The sequence below is a fragment of the Aythya fuligula genome, chromosome 17, assembly GCF_009819795.1.
Source record: "Aythya fuligula isolate bAytFul2 chromosome 17, bAytFul2.pri, whole genome shotgun sequence".
NCBI classification, from domain to species: domain Eukaryota; kingdom Metazoa; phylum Chordata; class Aves; order Anseriformes; family Anatidae; genus Aythya; species Aythya fuligula.
Genome location: NC_045575.1, coordinates 5,702,647 through 5,714,694, shown reverse-complemented (window position 1 = coordinate 5,714,694; position 12,048 = coordinate 5,702,647). Strand labels below are relative to the sequence as shown.

Sequence of the window (12,048 nt, the reverse complement as noted above, 5' to 3'; positions counted from 1 at the left end):
GGATCAGCAGGGGACAGGGCGCTTGGGACATCCACCGCGGCCACCCCATAGCCCTGACATCGCCACCTCTGCGCGTCCCCTGGAAACCTCCCAGCTCAGTCACAGCTCAGACATCTGCCCCCATTCCTCCCCTTTCCCAGCCATGCAGGGACAACGGGGACACCCCACGGACGGGCTCGCCACACCGACACGGCCACCCCACCCTTACTTGTGCGCCGGCATCGCGCCCCCGCACGCGGGGTCCGTCGCGGGGAGGACGAGCGAACAAAAGCCACGCACCGGCTCCACGGCTCCGGCTGCATCCTGGGGCTGTCCAGATGGGGACAGAAAGCTCCCGGCGGCTCCACGAACCGCGCTTGCTTGCAGAAGAGCCGCGGGAGGGCTGGCTGAGCTGTGCCGAGCCGGCTGCGCAGCCCCAGCCAGCTTTCCCACGGTGGCATTCGCCCTCGCCGGGGCCCAGCCACGTCCCCTCCCGTGCCCGGCTCCACAGCCCTCCCGGGGACCCCGATCTGCCCGACAGCCCCTTGGGGTCCCCAAAGGTGGGAGCAGGGGCATTGCCTGCGATTTGGGGTAAAGCAAACACCCGTGGGGCGTCACAGCCCGAGGGGTCCCTGGTGGAGGCGCTGGTTATTCAGTAACTTTAACCTCCGCAGGTGCAGGCTGCTCTGCGCCTTCCCAAATCGCACAAGCTGCATTTTTCCAGCTCATTTTCAAGGCGTTTGGCGGTTTCGGGTCTCGCCCAGGTGCGTTTTGGAGGAGGCAGGGTGAAGATGAGAGGGCGTTGGATTTGTGTTCCAAACACCCACTAAGGAGGGGAAAAAAAAAAAAGAGGACGAAGCCCTGCAGGCAGTGCTGGGCTGCAGCCCATGGCACCAGCTGGGTGCTGTGCAGGGCCCTGAGACCTTCCCCACTGCAAAAACCCTTTCCCCAAGGCCTGACAAGACCCACTCCCAGGAAAAAGCCTGTTTCCACACCACAGTGAGTAAGGCTCTCGTTTTGCCCAAGGAATTTTGCCTACAAGGAAGCAGGCTTTGGTTTTAGTCTGCCCCTGAAGAGCATGCAAGGAGCATTCTTGTCCTTGGTGGTGGGGTTTCATCTGAAGGCCACCCCCAGCTCAGTCAGGAGATAACAGCCCTTTGCAGGCACCTCAGAGGGCTTTGCACTGATTTTTCTCCTCGCCGTGGCTTCAGCCCCTGCAAAGCCTGAGAATTAGGACGTGGCCCAGGGCTCCACATTAATTACAGCGGGGCTTCGAGGTCAGATCATCACCAGGGTCCCTCCTGTCGCCTCCTATCCAGGCTTTCCCCATGCAAAAACTTCCCACCTGCACCTTTAGGAGCCTGAGCATGATCCTGAGGCCAGGATCCAAGCCCCATGAGGTACGCACAGCCCCAGGTTTCCTCCTTCCTCCTCCTCCTGCACCACCAAAGCCCTTCCCGAGCCCCCAGCCCCACTCACCGGTGTCCCCTGGGTGCTGCAGCAGCGCTGCCCGGAGGCAGCACGGCCCCATGGGTGATGGGGTGGGTGTGGGTGGGTGCTCCCCGGGAGGCCACGGCTTCTGCGTTGTATTTAAGGTGTCCCATAAAGCACCCATAATGGGGCAATCCATTTTCCTCCAGGCACTGGATCGCTCTGGGACAAGCCCAGGGGAAGGAGCAGGTGGAAATCACCCAGCCAAAAAGCGAGGGCTTCCCCATGACTGACTCCTACCCGGCACATTCCCAGCAAACCTCCTGGATGGCATCGGGGTGTTGGGTACGGAGCCCAAGAGAAACCACCCCGCTGGAAAGGCAAAACTCAAACAGCCCCCAGAGGGTTTGGTTTTGTGGGGCTGGGCTGGGAGCAAGGTTTGGGCACCGCAGAGGAGAAGGGGTGAGCACGGACCCGTGCCCACAAGGGTGCTGGAGAAAAGGTTGCAGCCAAAAATAAGAGAAAACGAGAGAGGAAATGAGAGCGCAGGGAGCAGAGGCAGCAAGCAGATGCAGCACTTCGCACAGCCGTGCCTGGGCTCTGCTTGGGATGTTTGGGGACAGATTGGGATGTCTTGGGGCAGCCCTTTCCCGACCCCACTCACAAAGGGGCCTTGTGCTTTCTCTCTCCTAGCCCCTAGGCAGTTCCAGGTTCTGGGAAATAAATCGCTTTGGCCACAGAGGGGCTGGTTCACCCCTGCAGGACGCTTTTCCTGCAAGTGGAGGGAAGAGCCTGGTGGGATCTGCCCTGTTCCCACTGCTGCCCCCACGGGGGACAACCTGTGCCCCCTCCCAGCTTCAGGATGCTCTGCTCCTGCCAGACCCATGCAGAAAAAGGTTTCTGGTGTCCCCCCTGCAGCTCCCCAGGGACACGGAGCCAGCAGGTACCGCAGAGCATCCCTGCCCGACACCCCCAGGCTCACAGCTTGCCATACAAACACAGAAAACCACCCTGTTCCCCACCCCCAAGAAAAAACAAGGAATAAACAGCTGCTAGGCACTGGAAAGCCTTTAGCTGGTCTTTCTACCTGTGCCCAGGGCATGGTGTGGCTCTTCACCCCTCAAAGGAAGCTGCAGCTGCGGCGGATAGCGCACAAAGCTGGGAACTGCAAATCTCTGCCCCTTCCCGGGGCAGGAGGGGTCCCCAGGGTGCCGGAGTCAGGCAGAGCCTTGCAAGGTCCCTGGGCACGGGGCAAGGCAGCGGGGCTCAGATTTCGGGAGACGGGCACCCAAGGGCAGGGTAAAAATAGAGGTGAGGAAAGGGAATCTGCTGAGCAACGGGAGCACCGAGACGTGTGGGGAGGGCAGGCGGGCACCACGGGGGGGGGGGAACCGAGGCACCCCCTTCCCCTCCAGGTGGGTAGGGCAGGATGGAAACCCAAGGGCAGCTCCCTTGCGAGCCCTGGCTGGCGTTAATCTCTGCAAGCAGCAAAGCAGGAGCAGCCCTGCCCCAGCTGGGAGCAGCAATCCTGTTAGAGGGTGGGCGGCCGTGGCGCAAGCAGCCAATTAGTCGGAGCATCGTCAGCCGCCTGCCCGGGGCTCCCCATGTTGCTCTCTGGAGCATCAGTGATGGAGAGGGCTTGGGTTGTCCCAGCCCCTGGGCAGGATGGCCCCTGACGAGATACCTGACCCTAGGGAAGGGCTCACGGATCCCCAGCCCGTGCCAGGACCCCCCCCGGGTCCCTTGGTGCCCAGCAGGGACCGGCCCAGGGCACCCCAGCAGCGAGAGCTCGTTGCAGGTTCCTGAGAAAGCACAAGGAGGAAACATAAATCAGGGCGGGCGAACAATGCCCCATTGTGCCAGGCAGGATCCAGCATGGCCATGGGCACCGATCCGATCCGGGCACCCCCAGCCCCGGCTCCCCACGGCCGCATCCTGGTGCTGGGGTGGGTGGAGGCGCTGCCCGGGGGCCACCCACAGTTTCTCACCCTCTGGGCTCACGATCTGGCTCCCAGCCAGGCTTTTTTCTCCTTTTTCTGCCGATCCAGAGCAGACGGGGGAAAACGAGCCCATTCTGCTGTGCTACCAGGGGAGAAGCGGTGCCTGGAGCCACCCCTCTGGTGACAGCGCGGTCCCCTCCGTGGTGACATCCAGGTCTAGCAGCTGCACGGGTTTGGCACTTGCACATCTGATTATTATTTTTTTTAAGTTCATGCCAATAAATGGCTTCAGCATACATTTAATTCTTGGGGAAGATGTGCACGGATAAACCCCTGTGTCTGGAGGGAGGGGGGTGATCCGAGCAGCCGCGGGGACACGGGGACACCGTGCCACCACCACGTCCCCAGCCCTGTCCCCAGCTGGCAGCGGGAGCGTTTCAGCTCCTCTTTGACGCCGCGCGCCTGTCCTCCGCTGTGAAATATTAATGGCTCATGATTCATCGGCAGGGAGACGGAGATGACGGACACGTGCGTGCGTTCGTGTGGCTCTGCAACACATCCACACGCAGATCCGGGTCCCGGGGAGCCTCAAATCCCAAAATGCTGTCATTGGGGCTGCTCCGGGGGACGCAGCATGGATTTATCCCCATAGTGGTGCTGGCACCTCGTTAGGCATGAGAGCTCAGCACCCCCTGCCCTGGGCTTGGCAGGGGGATCAATCAGTGGCTCTGCCCCCGTGGTGCTGCCCAGTCCCCCACCAGTGCCAACCAGTTACAATCCAGGCCAGTGGGACCCCCCCCCCAGTCCACATGGGGGAACCCACAGGGTTATGGCATAGGTACGGTGATGCTGTGGTGAATCCAGCATCCCCATCAGCTTCTGGGGGGACAAAGCCTTGAGCACACAAGGTTTCAAGTGGTGGCTCTTTGCCCCCAGTCCCCAACACCTCTCCCGTCCCTCCCAGTCTCACTTTCCCCATCCGTCCTACAAAAATCCCCCCCCAGCCGGCCCCGCTGCCCCCCCAGGATGCGCCTGCCCTAATTGCTTACCGCCTCCTGCAGGCTTTGAAAGATGAAAAGCCCTCGACAGGGGGAACGTGTTGCGGGTTCATGGTTTATTAATGGCGAGCCATCATTATTTTACCTTTCAAGCACCCGGGCGATGGTGATGCGGAAAGGGGCTGAGGAAGGAAGGGGGGGGGGGGGAAATCATGAACCCGCCGCGATTTTCTTCCCCGTCACCTACCATAAGGGCCCCGCCGCTGCTTTCCGACGGGCATTTTGGCAGATGGATGGTGGCCCCCCGGTAAAACAGCGTGGGAGAAGCGAGCAAACAGAGCAGCAGATGCACGGCGCCCCCAGCGCTCCATCACGGGGCTCAGCCGTCCTGGGGGGGCCCCGGCTGGGGACGAGCACCCCCGGCAGCACCCGGCACAGCCCGGCTGAGATTTATTCTCCTGCTTGCTCTACCCTTTACCCATCTCCCCATGCTCCCCTCCCAGGTATTCACCGTGAATTATCGCCCTAATTACAAGCCCCAGGTCAGCGGGATGTTGGTGAGGATGAGGAGGGTCTGGGGGGGGGGTGTTAGATGCGGTGTGTGTCCCCCCCCGAGCACCAAAGGTGGGCACACGGGGCGCGCTGGTTTTCCAAGTGGTTTTTTTTATTGGCATAAATAATTCATACACTGTCACCTCACCAAACACTGCACGACAAACCACGGGAACAAAGGGCTAACCAGTTCTGCAGGTCACGGAGATTCGCACTCAGTCAGACAGCGGAAATTATAAATACTTTCTTAAAGTGTAGAAAACGTTATAAATGTTACTGTACAAATTTACATCGGGGAGATCCATCGTGCCTTTCTCAGCTTTTTTTTTTTTTTTTGTGTGTGTGTGTGTGTGTTTTTTTCTTTTTTATTTTTTTGCACCAGAAACAATTGTTCTTTTCCAGTGACGAGAGTCTTGCAACGACAACAACAAAATATATATATATATATTTATGTATATATTTATAAAAAGAAAACAGAAAGAGGAAAAACGGGAAATTAAAACCAGCTCATTCTGCAACGGTCAGAACTAACACGGAGAAAACAAAGCAGCCATCGAGTTCAGTTTGAAACTGTACAGGATTCAGAGCTTGTTATATATGTATATATCTATATACATACATATAGAGATATGTATATATATTTATATATACCTTATGTACAAGGAAATGTAACAGCGTACTTTACAGGGAACGGAAATCAAGAAGGCTGACAAAGCTTCCCGAGAAATCACTTATTTGCAAACCAAGTTAAATTAAAATAAATTAAAGGGAAGGGAGGCAAAGTGTGCCCGCTGCCCCGCTGGCTCCCACCCTGCGCCACCCCACAGCATGGCATAGTTTGGGGGGCTGGTGGTCCCCAGGGGACAGGAGGTGCCCAGTGGGGTGGGGACACGTGTCCCACTGTCCCCAGATGTTGAACCGAGCTGTTTGCACCGAGCCTGCAGCAGCACCTGCCAAAACCAAAGGCTGAGCAGCTCCAAGCCACAGGCACCCCACCCAGCTCTAATTCAGCCACCCAAGAAGGGCGCTGAGTTTGGGGACGTCCCCTGGGTTTGGGGACGGCTCCCTACGCATCGAGTTGTTGCTTAAAACATCACCGAAACCGTCTTGGCTCCCACCCAGAGCATCCCCAAATAAATCCCTGCCTCCCCTCTGGCTCGTGCCGCTCGATGGAGCGGGCGGAGGAAGCTCCTCGCGCCGTCGGATGTCCTATTAGGGGGCATTGTGGAGAGCGGCTCCCACATCCCCTCCGTGCTGAAGGGCTGGATATTTTTAAACCAGAGGAAAAATAAAAAAAACCCACGCACAAAGCCGGAGTCAAAAAAAAAATAAAAAACGATAAATAAATAAATAAGATTTGCTTCTTTTTTTTTTTTTAAATAATTAAGACTTTCAGAAATAAGAAGGCATGATGCAAATAACGCGGCTGCACAAACAGCCGCTGCTGCGCTGAATGGAAGGGAGGGAGCTGCTCTTCTGGGCTCGCTTATGGTAAGTAGAGGGCAGCTAGTTTTTTGTTGGTGCCACTGTGCGACGTCTCCCTCTGCTCGTGGCCTGGGGGAGATGCCCCCAGGAAGAAAAAATGGGGCAGAAAGAGCAGAGCTGGGTTGGGTGAGACCTGTTGGCTGTAGCATCCCTCAGCTCCCTTCAGACTCCCAAAGCACAGCAGGTCTTCAGAAAGTCTTTCAAGTGCCTCCACCACAAATCTGCACGGTGCCCACCAGGCCAGAGGACCTTGCTACCCCTGATGCTGAGCATCAGCCACGGCATCACCTCCTTGAGCTTTCCAACACGGAGACAAAGTGCCCGTGCTGTGGATTCCCCCTCGTGCCCATCCCAGGGCGCACAGAGCTGTGGGTGCTCAGCCTGCCAGCATGAGCAACAGGGACAGGACCGGTGGGGACAGGACGTGGGGACCAGTCCCCATCCCCAGAGCCCCACAGTCCCCGGGGCTGCTGCAAGCAAAGGCATTGGTGAGAACTCAGAGAGGCTCCGAGCTTTAGTGCAACACTTATGGCACGCGCACAGAGGATGGGGAGTGCAAGAGGAGGCTTTGGGAGGGGAGGGCAGGCAGCAGAGGACACCGTCGTGGTGGCCCAGGGTGAGATGAAGCTGGTTTGTGTGAGTGAGGGAAGAGGAGGGACGTGGAGGAGGCAGAGAGCGAGCAGATGTTGAGCATCCTACATCAGCAGGACGGGGAGATGCTCACCAGCTGCGCCAAGCTCTGCTGCATCGTGCAGAGGGACCGCGAAGGGCCAGTGCTGCCGGGTGCAGGGGGAATTGGCACAGCCTGGCGTGCACCCTATGCTCACCTAGGCTCACCCCGTGCATGGCCAAACACAGACCTGGGCCCACTGCCTCCTCCTCGCTTAGTGCAAAGCAGCAGGGATGTGACAGCACGGCACAGGACGTGCCCCAAAAGCACCAGCCTGAGCCCCGTCCAGAACAGCCTTTTCCCAGGACCTTCTTAAGGAAGGAGCCTCTGGGACCTCTCCGTTCCCACGGCTCTTCCCACCTCCAGCGCTCAGCAGAGGCTTCTGATCCTCATCGATTTCAGCCACAGCAGCAGAAAACACCAGCAAGAGCCGGTCGGAGGAGCAGCAAACACCACAGGGCCGGTTAGTTTGCAGAGCTGTGTAACAGCTCCGAATTAAAACCAACTCACACCACGACTGAATTATTCAGGGCAGCTCCTGTCAAGCAATTACTCTCGGTTAGAGCCTGAGAACGCAATTTGCTCTCTGCTGTCACTTGACAGCTCATCTAATAGGCTCGGGGACCCAGCCGAGCTGGCAGGGAGAGGGAAACACCGGCACGAGACGGGGCACCGGCCCCAAGATGCTGCCCCAAGAGCAGCGAGCTCGGGGCTTTGGCTGATGGATGGTGGATGTCCGGGGTGCTGGGACAGCTATGGGGCCGGGAAGGGGATGCGAGCTCTGTACAACCAGAGCCTGCTCCCGCTGCTCTATAGACAAGCCCAAAAAAATAACCCACAAGCTTGTCCAGCCCTCGAGCATCCGAATAACAGCCCTTGGCACGGCGCAGCTATTTCTGGAGAGAGCCCGAAGCAAAGGGGACAGGCGAGGCGGAGAGGTCGGCTGATTAGCTCCGCGCTGGGGCCAAGGGCTAATTTAGCGGGGCCGTGGAGCTGTGCCCTGCTGAGAGGGAGAGCCGGGGGGAGCCTAAGTGGGCACGGCCGGGAGCGGAGAAGCCACTTGTGAAAGGTCACCGCTGCCCACCACGGGGTGCCGAGGAGCGGGACGCTGCGGATGCATTTCCCGGTGGGGGGCAGCTAATAGCAGCGGCACGGAACTCGTGAATCAGCAGCACTTCCCCCCTTGTCCCCCCCCCATTATTATTATTTTTTTTTCATGAAAAAGAAAATTAAATAAAATCCCTAAGAACCAAAAAGCGAGCCGGCCCCGAAGGAGCGACGTGAGCACTGACCATGCTGATTGGGATCAGAGAAGCCCTGGTGTTAAATTGCAGCCGCCCAGCCCTGCTTGGCAGGGTGCTGGCCACGCAGCCACCGTGCACGCGGCCACTGTCACCCCCCTGCCGTGGCGGTGTCCCCACAGGTCCCCGGCCACCGGCCCCTCTCCGTCGGGGAGGAAGGCTGCGGGGAGCAGGCAGCGCTCCCATCCTGCAGCGCCCGCTGCTCTGCCACGGCGCCTGGAGGATAAGCGGTGAGGACGAGGAGAAGCGCAGGGGGAGGAAGGCACCTTCCCTCAGCTCCTCCGGTCACAGCCTGGAAAGGGGACAAAATGGCAGAGTCAGGGTGGTTTTGCAGAAACCTCCCCAAAAACCCTCCGCACCCATCCTGCCGACGTGTTACCGGTTAGGTTCCCAAGGGGAAAAGGGCTTGCAGCAACAGCAGGACCCCACAGGGGCTTTTTGTCCTTTTTCCCCAGAACCTTTGTGCAGGGATGCTCCTGCACCAGAGAGGTCCCAGGACCCATCTGTGGCCCCAGCACCAGGCACTAGGGTGGGAGCCAGCTGTGAGCAGGTTATGGGGCCGGTAACAAAGGGGAAGCTGCCGGGCAGCCCGAGTGTGGCTTGGTGCAAAACCTGCTCAGAGCTGACTGAGTAATTGCACAGCCTGCTGCTTTGGGGTTCATCAACCTTCAGCTTTCCTTGCCCGGCTGCCAGAGCCGTCCTGGTGCCTGCTCGGAGCATGGGCTGGCAATTAACTTCCATCCTGATTAATGGCTTAAAGTCTGGGTGATGTTGGGGCCGTCTGACTGCCGGCTTCGTGCTGCTCCTGGGAGCACCGAGCACACGGGGACACGCAGGTGGCACAGGGGACACTCAAGCCCCCAGCTTTGGGGCACAGGGAAGGAAGGGAGGTTTGGTTATCAGGGGCAGGAGGAAAAATCTGTGCCTCAGAGCCCTCGGTGGGGCACAAGCAGGACCTGCAGCAGCCAGAATTGCCCTCGCTGCTCTCCCTTAGCTCACCCTAGGGGACCCCCACCTCTCCCCTAGGTCCAGGGGGGCGTGGGCAGGGACTTACTCCGCCGACTTCCAGAAGTGCCCCGGGTGGGAAAGGCGGCGGTTGCGCTTTGGCAGTTTCTCCAGCATGTCCATGAGCTTGGTGAAGGTGGGGCGCTCCTCCTGCTCGTAGGCCCAGCAGAAGAGCAGGATGTCCTGCAGCCGCACAGGGCGAGCACGTGAGCACCCAGAGCCATTCCCTCGCCTACCACCCACCCCTGCACCCCATATCCACCCCGCATCCCCTGCAAGGAGCCCCGTCCCCGTCCCCACATCCTTGTGCAGGGCTGAGGTGCAAGCTGGCACAGTGGCAGCAGGACCAAACCTCACCCGAGGAACCCTTTGATTATTTTTTTCGCTTGCAGGTAGCACGGAGCATTTCCCGAAGCACATCCCCCCTCCGCGCACGCATGCAGGGATCCGCCTGCCCCACAGCACGTACCGAGATCTCCTTGCCCATCCCGATCTGGCTGAGGTTGGGCTTCATCCCCCGCCCCACCTGCCATATGATCGCCTCCGCCGGCTGCGTCTTGAAGGGCCACTCCCGCGCGTGCAGCTCGTACCAGATGGTGCTGGTGGGAGACAGGAGGATCAGGGGCAGCAAGGAGCCACCCCGAGGGGGCACGGCTCAATATCCCACACCTGCAGCCACCTCTCCCTGCCCCAAACCCATCCACAGCCTGTCTGACTGCCTGTCCTTACAGCCGGAGATGCTCGGTGCTCGTCACAAAGACATCAGTGCTCCCCTCCATCCCTGCACGCAGGAGCACGAGCAGGGGAAAGGTGAACATCCCAGCCCGGGGGAATCATCCCCAGACCTGAAACAGCTCCACCACATGGGATTCTCCAGCCACTTCCCCCTCACTTCGAAGCAGCATCAATCTCGTGCGGTGATGCTGCAGGCAGGCAGCCCTGTCCATGCCTATTGTTTTGCTCCACGTTTATAAAATTTGCTGCGAAGGGACTCAAGAGAGATAAAATATCTGCGTGTGCTGTGCTCGGCAGCACAAGGCAGGCAGCAGGGACAAGATGCTCGGTGGGCACAGGGAGAACCCACTGCAGGATTTTGGTGGTGCCTGGATGCATTAAATGCTGCAAAATTCAGGTTTCTATCCGGGAGCTTGAGCGCTGACTTTTCGCCTTTCCCAGAGTCTCTAAAAGCTCTTTCCCTGTTACTGTCCCCAAATCACAGGAGGGGAATTATCTCCAAGGGGAGCTGTGACAGTGACAGCCCACAGGGACCGTCCGGCATCCTGCCCAGCTCGCAGGAGGGCACAGAAACATGAAAGAGTGAAATTATGAGAAAATCTTTAAAGGAAACTGCTGGCTCCTTTAGTGAATTGCTCATTCTCGAATTAAAAAGACAAAGTAACCAGTTTTCACTTAGCCTGACCAGATCCCTTAATTACTTCTTTTTTCTCTTTCTTTTTTTTTTTTTTTTTTTTTTTTCTTTGTGCTCAAGTTCTACCTCGGGGGGAGGAGAGCTCCAAACCCTTTCAGCTTTAATTACGGCGGTTTTGATGGAAATATTGCCTCAGATAAGAGCTTCACGTAAAGTAACCACCGTGGCCCGCAGTCTTCAAGGTGTGCACGAGAAAATTAATCCTCCAGATAAAACCTCCCGCCTATCTCGGGAAAGGTTTTATTGGGGCGTGATGGGGCTCCTGCCATAAAGGATGCTTTCTTCTAGACAAATAGCCGGAGCGATGAGCCGGTCGGCTGAATGCTCCCACTGAAGGAGACTCATCAATTCTCCTCTGCTCAGCCTCTTGGCATCTCCTCCCCCTGCGCATTCAGCCCCCGCCGCTCAGACCAGCAGGCATCCAGCTGGGACAATCAGGGGGGTTGGTGGCTTTGGGATCTGTGGTCCCTTCCCACGGCATCCCCATCCCACTGCAACCCCATCCCATCATATTCCCTTCCCATGCCATCCTCATCCCACTTCATCCCCATCCCATTCCAGGAGCTTCCTCATCGTTACCCATACCAGGAAGAGGCAATTTCCCCAAGTCACCCTTGTCTACACGTGAAACAGGAGGACTTGGTGATCGAGGGGGTTGAACCCAAGCTCTCTGGAAGCAGGATGATGCCCTGAGCCCAGTGATGGTCTCAGACCACGCCGCAGGGACTCACCCCAGTGCAAAAACATCCGAGTGCTTGGAGAAGGGCAGCTTGTCCTCCTCGGTGTCGGGTGAGAGCTGGCGGATGATCTCGGGGGCGAGGTGGCACAACCACCCGTTCTGGATCCGCAGCTTGTTCTCCCTCCTGCCAAAACACGGAGACAAGACCATGGGTACCACAGGGCAGGCATCGCCACCAGCAGCCCCCAGCCCCTGCTCCTTTTGCCCATTGATACCTGGTTTTCCCCAGGGCATCCTCACAAGGCTGGGCTTTAACCCCCCTGGGATCAATGCCAGCAGGCGTGGTGGCTTCGTGCCTGTCCCTGCCAGGTGGTGGAGCACAACTGGGGCTGGCACCTTGCTCTGTCATGGTCCTCACTGTGACCATTGTGCCAAAATGCCTTGGAAGAGCAGGGTAAAGCATTATCTTGGGTAAATCCCAACAGCACAAACACCTGCGCTGGTTCTGCTTTGATCTGAGCAGGGGCTAGGGACCTCCGAGGGTCTCTTCCAACCCTATAGCAGCCCAGAAATGAGTGT

At 58.3% G+C, this 12,048-nt stretch overlaps 1 protein-coding gene across 3 annotated transcripts in view; it reads right to left on the bottom strand.

Moving 5' to 3' along the window:
• Positions 1-7,986: 7,986 nt before the first annotated feature.
• The window catches only part of LOC116495986 (kinase suppressor of Ras 2), a 55,411-nt gene continuing 51,349 nt past the window's right edge, over positions 7,987-12,048 (bottom strand). For 2 of the 3 annotated variants that reach the window (XM_032198775.1, XM_032198774.1), the window contains 3 exons: positions 11,522-11,653; positions 9,831-9,960; positions 9,407-9,544 (listed from right to left, as the gene is read on the bottom strand). In XM_032198775.1, the coding sequence (XP_032054666.1) occupies positions 9,407-9,544; positions 9,831-9,960; positions 11,522-11,653 (400 nt within the window). Of the gene's footprint in view, positions 8,649-9,406; positions 9,545-9,830; positions 9,961-11,521; positions 11,654-12,048 lie in introns of those variants that run through there. The other variant, XM_032198773.1, reaches the window with a different exon arrangement.